General features: G+C 40.3%; 1 protein-coding gene across 1 annotated transcript; it reads right to left on the reverse strand.

Annotated features, from left to right (window-relative positions):
- Positions 1-4,548: 4,548 nt before the first annotated feature.
- LOC111267422 (cyclin-dependent kinase 20-like) lies at positions 4,549-8,144 on the reverse strand. Its single transcript, XM_022845665.2, has one exon. It carries the CDS (start codon positions 6,955-6,957, stop codon positions 5,938-5,940), a length of 1,020 nt encoding a protein of 339 aa, XP_022701400.1. The 5' UTR covers positions 6,958-8,144; the 3' UTR covers positions 4,549-5,937.
- Positions 8,145-10,474: the final 2,330 nt, after the last annotated feature.

Raw genomic sequence — 10,474 nt, forward strand, 5'->3', positions numbered from 1 at the left:
GATACGTAATGTAAAGAAACAATAGCTTTGATAATATTGAACTACGGCAAACGTTTAACGGATAAAACGTGAAAAAAAAACAAAAATGAGATAGCCAATAGGCTGACAAAAAAATCTTTGACAAAAAATATCTTGAAATGATAATATGGCGAGTACTTATCATTTTAATCGATTAACCATATCGATCAGCCACAATCAATTTAGACGCGTTTACTATAAAAAAAAAAAACAAAACATGCACTATTGCTGCTATCTCAGCTATTGTCGATTTAGTTTCTTAACAAAATTAATATCCATCCACGAAATAGCATAGCTGTGGTGTGATATACAGACAGAATGAAAAGTGACAGTAAATTTACAATTTAATAATAGAAGTAAGCTTACATTTATTTCTAACATTTATTCTCTGCAGTATACAAGTAATTCATGGTAAATGTTAATGAATTGGCTTCAAAAAACTACGCTAGAATTAACAACATACGAAAAAAAAAAATGTATATATACCTTTGCGCTCCGTAACATAAGGACACTAAAACAAATGATAATGCACTTTTTGGCCTTGATTCTACTACAGGCTTTACTAATAGACTAAATATGGTTTTGTTCGTTGACAGCAAATCGAGATTGTGCCCAATTATTTCCGCCCCCTCATGCATACATACCACCAGTTGTGTTATCCATCTTTTGTTGTCTAACGGGACCGTCGTCTGTTGTAACTGTGCGCTTATCCTTATCCGTATGCTTTCTTAACAGTGATAAATACTTGAAAACATGCAGAATCGAACCCCCTGCCTGCAATATTGGGTCAGCCCGTATCGCACTAATCTGCGCTGGCTTACTGTTTTGAATTTTGTTTGTAACTCGTTGGGCAGATACGTAATTTTGATAAGGGGGAGGCAGCATTCGCGAGTCTACGCATTGACTAGTCATTGCCTCTCGTTCTGATAATCTTTCAGATGGACGAGATTCTGCCCAAGTAGAAATTGTGACCAGTGGCTTATTGGGTTTAGTTTTTGCCAACTTTTTCGCATTTGCAAGTTTGACCACAGTGGGTTTGTACGTAGATATAGACGCTGCCATATCTTTGCTATGCTTTTTCGGTAACACGAACCTGGTCAAATGCGGTGATGTCTGGCGAAGGACAGGAGACACCTGTGGCACCTTTGCTGACGGCTCCTTCTGTTTATTGTGCGAACTTTCAGGATTTGGTCCAATTAAAATACGACTAGGGGCAAACTCTTCCTTTGAGCTAATCGATTTTAATTTCTGTACTAACTTAAGTTCATCGATAAAGGGCGCCTTAGGGATCGGTAGCCTTTGGACTTTGACGGGTACGAACAGTTCTCCCGGGTCACGCGTATTTTTATAGACATCTTCTTCTTCTTCAGTGCCGGCACAGGTTTCGAACGACTCCACAGATTCCGAATCGCTGAAGCTCTCAGATTTAAGCATAATTATGTCATATCGATAGATCTGGTTGTGTCAAGAAGATACTTCCTCGGTTCTTCAATAATTCTGTGATAACCTATTCACTGGTTAAGTCGGGAAACTTCGGCGCTAAAGCTGAGCCATTTCAGCTCGAATACGCCACAAATGACAGTGATAAAGCAAACCGGCAGAGCGAGGCCTCAGACGATAGCGTAAGACAGTATGCCGTTATCGGCTTTCTGAGATTTATCCTAGAGCACCAGCGATACCCACAATCTCTGCACTTATCTAAGGCAAGCTTGGGCGTTATGAAAATAGGTTTCTTCAGAACGGCTTGGAAGTGGCTCTAGGTATTTCATATTAAATTTCGTCGCTTTTTGTGACGAGACTGCTAAATCGTGGCTGGTTTATTCACAGACAATATGATTGAAATAACTGTTTTTTTTTACCATTATCATTGCTCAAGCTGTTGTGATTCTAGCCCGCCATTTCATGCTTCTAAGCATGACTTGATGGTAGACCGAATATTACTGCGAATGCACCTGTGATAGCAAGAAATAGCAACGACGCCACTGTGACCCCAAGTAGGATTTGTGACCACAGTCGAAGACAAGTTGAGCTGCGCTCTCTGACCATTCTGAATCGAACACGTTTCTCCAGTGTGCTGATTTTCTGCAGACTAAGTAGATGGTATGGTCCTCCACCCTAGAGATTGTTACGTGAACAAAGAAATGTCTACGTGTACGTAGCTTTGCCCAGTTGAAGTCGGGGTCAGACTACACAAGTCAGCCGTTTCTTATGGTAGCTGTACAGAATATAGCTAGAGACGTTATGTGGTCTTCACGTCTCTTTCAGCGAAGCTTAATAAGGGTAAGACTTCACATTGTTGATTTCCACATCTTTTCTACTCCATCTGCTATCTTCAGTAACATTCATTGCTAAACAGGGCTTTTAATAGGCAGTCGTATTCATTTCCGAGTACCATTCCCTTGTCGTTGTCCACTGTGATGCCTTCACACACAGAACTCGGAGCAGCGTAGTCCGGTCATTCGCATGATCACAAGAGTCAGTCCTTTTTATGAGAAAATTGGCCTACTAAGCTCATTTCTACCACACAGTTCAGTAAATCGTCCATATACATAGAGAAATGGCGTTTCATAACGATGACTATCATTAATTCAACCTAACAAGATAACACGAACGCAATCGGCAACAGATCGGCGCAATCGAGCACAAGCTTTAAGGACAGTGTTCTTCTATTCTAGCATATTATTGACTGGGGAGATGCAATAAACCACTGAGTCCGGAATACGTTTCAACTACCTCGTATCATTTGCCCTGGTAATCTCACTGCTTCGGTCCGCCTACTATCATTACGCTCTGGGGGAGTTTCTTTTTCGCTGAGACAGCCGCCGCTGTTACTTGTGCCTGCTTCGCGCTGCTTGAACACAGCTTGCTCCACCTCTTCAATTTTACCAGTCAGTCTATAACGTTGTAGCACGCTATTGCCTGGCAATGCCATCCACACATGATTGATGGAACCTCTTCTTTTGACACAATCTGGGTTTGATCCGTACATGCGGGTCAAACTCCTGAATAGCACATCATCACTTTCAGCTACAATTAGTAACTGTAGCAGTCAGCAGCAGATTTTGTTGCTACAGACAGCCTCTGCCAATTTGTTAACAGGTCTTTGTGGTTTGCCCTCATAGACGTCGATTCAGTTTGTCAATACAAATCATGCATAGAATATCTTGTGCCACAACATTAAACCACTACGTTATTGTTCTAGATTTCTTTCCATCATCGATCAGAAAGTATTTTAGTCGGCTTGGAACAAAATCGCCTGATAATTCTATTCAATATCCTGTATCCGTCACAGAGTTTATTGGGTCTACGGAACATGTTAAAGATGACATCATAGCAAAGAGGGGCAATGGTTGTTTAGAGCAATAACAACGAGACTATATATTGTACCGATCGTACTGGCCAATTTTGGTGCTGGAACAGAGCGCATGTGTGCTCTCTGAGGAAATCGTCGACATTTTTTTTTACTAACTGCAGATTGCGTCATCTACATGAATCACGAATGGAGCTTTATGCCAATGAAGACCAGATAATGTTTACTGCAGAAAAACTAGATCCTATTCGATAGATTGTGACAGCACAATATTCACCCGTCATATATGTATAATTAATACGATGAGACTCGTTTTTTACTCATTAATCCAGCTAAGCTGGGCTTTAACAGAACCTCAGCCGAAAAATAACAGCTGGAAAAAATAAATAGTTGTTTTTTTGACGTTGTCTAAAGTAGAAAATGGATATTCTCACCCTTAGAATGAACATCCAAATTAAGATAAACACTTAGGGATAGTAAATAAAATGAAATGATCAGTGGTAAAGTGTCTAAATAGATTCGATTGAATCATGCGAGGACTGTTAAGCGCCAAGCTACTCACTATCCATTTGGTCCTTCTTGTGTAATGGCGTATGGTTGAGAACGCAGGCTAAATGGAAAATGTACATTTAACGTCTTATTTAATTGGAAGTGAAAAAAAGGCCCAATCTTTCCAAATTCTGTATTAAATAATTTTCTTAGCATTCGCAGAGCCAACGACCAGTGAAGCCACTGTTGGATCGTTTTAACAATAGGATATGTCCTAATTTCTCTTACAATCTTGTAACTATCAGATTTGACCAATAATTCAAACTAGATCTACAATGGAGCTATTCGCTTGTTTCTACGGCTATTAGAGAACCAAAATGCTGATAGCTCTTAGCCTACTTATGCTGTTTTAAATTATGACAACTATCCACCGAAAGAATTTGTGTTCCATCAAAATCTACCCCATATAGACGGATATACCGTTGCTCTTTCAATATGCATAAATCTAATGTAAATAATTAATGAAGATTCCAAACCCAACAGCATTTTAGACCCAACAGAAATTTTCTACTTTCCTTTGCAAGCTGAAATCAGCTTTGTATACCTTACCTGTGTGTGCCCAATGCAGTGTCTAATACAAATTATCACATATGTGCATGATACACTAAAATAACCTTCATTACGACCAAATCGTTCAATTTCCAACTAAAATTGAAAAATACGACTGGCACTTATAGCACTGACAATAGAGTTAAATTAGTTTATTTATTAAGGCAACGTATAACTTGTTAAACACACATGCACAACTTCAATAACCTTACGCAGTAACAGAATACGTGTATATAGTATGTCAACTGCGAAAATACACTTTAGCCAAAAAGTGGGCCAAATGTAGAAAAGACAAGTCAGAAGCAGTAATAATGATTGAACCAGAAAAGTGAATAAAAAAGAACCGATTTATACTGTTTCTACTTAACAAACACTTGTTTACAGACGGAGGTATCTAGCCATTTCGATTTACTTCCTCTTTTTTTTTTTTTTTTTTTTTTCGATATACGATTCCTCCAATATATGACGTGTATGTGGAATAAAGGACGCGTATGCCCGTATCTATATAATACATGCAAGTATATTTAATATAGATTACTTAATGATCATGTAGAGACTTCATGCGGTAGCTGAGAGCCTAAGCCGATCATGACAGTGGTCCGGTTCAGTAGACCACGGTAGTTTCTACACCTGTTCTGCTCTAGAAAAATTTACGTTGGTTAAGATCGGGAAATTTAAAAAAAAAAGGAGATTTTTATTTGACAATGTCTTCATCTAAGCTTAACAATGAGTTAAATTATTTGAAATGAAATTATTTCATACTAACATGCACACTTAGGGTCTTGTTGACAATCAAAATATATTAACAATTAATGAAATAGCAGGACAAATGCCACTAGACAAGAAGCCTAAAACCTTCCCGAAAGCCTGTTTTTTTTTAGCAATTTCCGGTAGTACGTTAATAACACATATTACCACAGATCAGCACATACGAATCTTACAGGCTCGCTATGATAAAGAAAAGTTATCAGGTAAATTTAAGTTCGGCATCTATCAGTATCTCGTCCATTTCACTGCCATCTAATGTCAAAAATAACTGCTAGAAATTGTTTATGGAAGTCTATTGACATAGCTACCAATTGCCAAGAGCAGCTTGGTAATTGTAAGAAAGCACTCCTTTTAGAATTACCTTTATGTGGTATCATTGGATCGAGCTACCGCCATTAACTCATTTGTTGCTTTGGCTGAAATTTGGTGCATGTCTAGTAATCTGATCGCACCGGAATGGCGCGAGTTTCGAACTATCGGCTTAGGAATATGCTATATATATATATATGAAAAGTGTCCAGCAAATGAAGTTTTTTAACAGACGTCCATCAGAAACACAACTATGTTCCTTTATTCGGTTACTTCGTAACCGTAGGTGTCCCAGTACTCGTGCCTCCGACATAGCTGAGTGGATAACATACTTGTCCGTTAACTTTAGCGACGCGTTGGGCGTAAAACTCGAATTATAGAAAGGTGTTCTAATATATAATTATAAATTTGCATCCAATATTCATTTTGAAGTTTCAGTTTGATGTATCGGCTCCATTCTGGTCCGCTTGGAAGATCTGGATGATCTTGTCAATTTTCTCCTCGTCTGGCAGAATGGTTAATGGCTGCCAATCCGGAATGGTTGACGGTTTAAGGACATCTTTCTTCGACACAGGCAATGGTTCCGTCAAGAACAGGTCATGCTCAAGAGCCTTGTGGCAGCGGAGGCGTCTGCTTGAGTCGTAAACAAGCCATGATGCTGCTAATTCCCTCGCTTCTGGCTGGATGTCAGGTATTAATTGTTCCCACGAGGTGGCGTCGGTACAAGGAAACTGGATTTTGTTGTAATCCGGCAGTTTTCGATGGCCCGGCCAGTTTTGCTCCGTCGGAGAACCGAGTGCATTTAAAACGACACCCAATTGTTCAATGTCGTTTTCGCTTCGGAACAAAGGGAAGCAATTGAGCATCTCAGCAAAGACACAGCCAACTGCCCAAAGATCGACACCTTCGTTGTAATACTGAGCTCCGTAAAGCAACTCAGGTGCTCGATACCACCTGGTGGCTACCTGATGCTCATATTTTCGTCCCTCAACAATAAGGCATGCTTGACCAAAATCAGCAATCTTCAACGTGCCTTCGACGTCGATGAGTAGATTGGCAGGCTTGATATCACGATGCATTATCCCGTTAATATGACAATAGCCGAGTCCTTTCAATAGTTGGATCAGGTAAGTTTTGATGTGCGATATCGGCAACTTCTTCTGCGAGTGGTAAATCAACGCCGAGAGGTTGTGTGGTACAAACTCCATCGCCAACACGACGCTGGGTCCATGTGAAAACACCTCATGAAGTCGAATAATATTCTCATGGTTAAGGTATTGAAGACTTTTTACTTCACGAAACGCGTCAATCGGAAATGGCTTATCAGGTCGACGTTTCAGTAAAATCTTCTTCAATGCGACAATCTCGCCAGTGGCGTTATTGCGAGCTCGAACAACAATACCGTGTGCTCCCTCGCCAATAATCCCCCCGACATCGTAAGCGAAGATGGACATAATTCACACTTGAGTTACGAGTATAGCCCAAAACTTATTTGTCTCCAAAAAGCACTGTAGAATTATAGTAACATCGCTTTTACCTTTGTTACCGTCAGGACATTTATAGCGAACAGAGAATAGTATAAATCCATAAATTAAATACAGACGAGCTACATTCCACCGACTAGACGAAACCGCCGCTTTAAAATAGCCGCACACGCACACATTCCCGCGTCATAACGGCTTAATTCGCTAGTTATCACGCATGTAAATCAACCATAATATTAGTTTAATACGGTCTGAACTTACGACCTGTGGAAAATTCACCAGCGTCCATTTGTCTTTGGCGTTTGGATCTTAAAGGTTTGGGAGAGTCCCAAAATCAGGCAAACTCCAATGAGGTTCTGCTTTTTAAGTCAGCTCTTTACAATCTTGCCGCGACTACCATTATCACAAGGGATTACACGAGCCACAGGCAGTTATGAAGGTATGAGTTGCTATGGCTACGGGATCGGCGTCGGAACAACATCACATTGGCTGAACAAAGCGAGTAACAATTTAGGAGATTCAGGCCGCAGCCTTGGCACGGAAGACACACGAGAAATCCGACAGAATTAGACCAGCCCACAGGACGATGTAGGGACTCTCGCACTGTGGAAACGAACAATTGGTACTGAAGTGAGAATCAGCGATGCAAATACTTGGTGTTTATTTATGTAATATAGATATACTTAAATATTAACGTTGGAGTAACTTTGTCCAGGAAAAGTTACCAAGAATAGATATCCTAAAATCGTGCTATAACAGCCATTGGAACATTTTTCTCTATAAAAAAAAACCTACAGACGATTCGTATTACTTCGAAAATTTTCATGTGCGTATGACTAGCGGTCCATTCACAATCTCTTGAAAGCTTGCGTCTTTCTCAGGTATTTTCTATGCGTGAGTATTAACCCTGTCCAACTGTGTTTTGCAATATATCAGCAATTTTCATATTCTACAAAAAAAAACATGACTGGTAGAAGCGGGTAAGCTCTCATGCTCATATTTTTTTCAGCGGAAATTTTGCTCTCGATGTTCGCTTTTAGTAATAACTAAGTGAATGCTACATCTAGTCACCAGTATAGCTACCCTGACGCCATATAGGCACCACATGGTTGCAACGAGTATTCGACTTGTCAACTTTACTAGGACTATGTGCCCAAAGCCAGTAAGTTTGCTATTTGCTCTCTAATTTTTCGTTTAAGAACCACCAAATATTATATCACGCTCTAAGGCACCTTATTTGCTTTACTACGGTAACGACATTGAAGCCCAACTTCGGGAGTATAGCCACCTATAACGTTTTTACTCAAAATAAAATTCACTAGGCTGGATGAAACGATGACAAAAATATTGTAGAGAAAGAGCCTTCCTAATATATGTAACTCTTTGCCAAGGAAAGAAGTAAAGCAAAACAGCCGATAGTTAATAACCTAATATTTTCATGGCCACTTAATTAACTCTTACGAAGCTTTATTATAGTATTTAATATTATATCTTATTATCTAATTATACTTATTATAATTTATTTAATTATGCTTTTTATATTTGGCAGCTTATATACAATTTTTTGGAAAAAGGCTTTACCTTTGATCTTTAGATGCTGATACCAAGTATGCATTTTGGATGACATACCAATAACATCAAAAATATCCAAAGTTGAAGCCAGATTGGCCAGATTGGTTACTCCGGCCTTCGCCTACTATAGTATTTTACGAACTATATCTTCACTTTTACTACACTTTGTTCCACACCAGCAATTGTATGAACTCCGGTGAGGCAGTTGCTTGATAACAGGTCAATTCGTTCCCACACAGTCACAACAGGTACGATTTCCGCAACTTAGCGCATCACGATATGATCAGATGCAACGCTATCTCGTTTCTAAAACATCGTTACCAATTGAGCGATGGTTACATAGCAAGTTACACTTTTGAGTTACAGCCAGCCCACAACGATTGAAACTCGAAAAAGTTCCAACCACTTTAAAAAATTATCATTAATTCAGTAGCCGTCTCAGTCATTCGTCAAAAATCGACCCTATCAAAGCTCTATTTATGCCTTAGCTTTTTTGAAAGCTTTTCCGTCCGTGAAAGTTACGCACGTAGTCCACGAAGCAACCGTATATATACATGTATATGCATATACATACATATATATATATATGTGCATGTATATATATGTATGCGTGTGTATATGTATATCTATGCGTATATGATGACTTATGTTCAGTACAAGTTTACGCAGAAGCGCAATTTGCAGTAGCGTTGTTGTTAGTCTTCACGAACAGATACGGCACGATCTAATCAGAACGAATTGCCTTCCACACGTCACCAGCAAAGTAAGTTTTTTACACAGTGTTGTAGTTATTTTAACTTTCTGCCACAGAGCCAAAAATAGAGCAAGTTTCAGTTCTGTAAAATTTCTGGGGCCAGTTCGAATGCGCAAGTGAACACCCAGGCCTCTTCTGAACCACAAGCGACAATCGTAGAAAGCTAATCCTTACGAAAATTCTCCTTTTTCGAAAAGTTCGTTCCAAAACTTGTCCAGAGAGCTGACTGCACCAACGAAGTTACAAAGCGGACAGCAACCGCAGTCTAGTCTGACAAAACAACAAACAGAAGTTGGCTGACGCAAGAACTTTGGCAGTACCGCCAACACGCCAAGGGAACTGCGCCAGAGCTCAAATAGCAGGAATTCCAGTCGACCATCGAAAAGATCCAATTGTTACAAGTTGTTTTCGCTGGAGAAGTTCCGTGATGTCTTCGACGCTTTTGATTCGTCCACCGTGTCTGCCCCTGGCGGTCCAGCAGCACGCAACGTCAGCTAATGCTGCAATCCTTTCTCTATTTAGTGCTTGCGCGGACGTCGCCATCAACCAACGTTTGAGCATCTGGACGGGATCTGAGCTCCTTGTCTGTGGCTGCATAGCACTGGCTGTGTCCCCGGACACCGAAAGCTAGCCCGGCGACATCCTAGCTCCGAAGTCTATTCACCATTCGACATAGAGCCTAAAGTAGCTGGTCATCAGGACCCGAAAGAGAAAGCTGCCATCTTACCAGCACCTGACAGATAGGTAGGTAACTAGTACTTGCACTCGCAGACGTAATGATCCGCCGCCAGTTGTCAAATCATGAAGCTACTATAGCCGCGATCCTGTCTGTCATTTAGTCGTCGCTCGGCAAACGGCCGCTGGTTCAGTGGTTCAGTCAAAGTGGAAGTTTGCTAGCAAATAAAGGTTTGGCTGTACGTCATTTATCACTATGTCCTTTAGGACTGCGCGATACGGCTACCGCAGGTTTTTCGTCCGGGTGATGTAAGCTGTGTTTGTGTTGACTATGTCTTTTGATAATAGTGGTCGGTGTTGTTGTTACTGCGGAGGGGATTATGACGATGGCAATGCGCCTATATAGCAATTTAACGTCTATCATATTCGTCCCGCCGTCTCATGTATAATAGCTGCTAAATGCCGATAAAACTCTATATATATATA

This window comes from Varroa jacobsoni, unplaced genomic scaffold, assembly GCF_002532875.2.
Source record: "Varroa jacobsoni isolate VJ856 unplaced genomic scaffold, vjacob_1.0 scaffold_1184, whole genome shotgun sequence".
In the NCBI taxonomy this organism is placed as follows: Eukaryota; Metazoa; Arthropoda; class Arachnida; order Mesostigmata; family Varroidae; genus Varroa; species Varroa jacobsoni.

What these genes read in the sequence shown, in the direction of transcription:
- LOC111267422 (XM_022845665.2), bottom strand. Translation starts at nt 6,957, where the DNA reads ATGTCCATCTTCGCTTACGATGTCGGGGGGATTATTGGCGAGGGAGCA.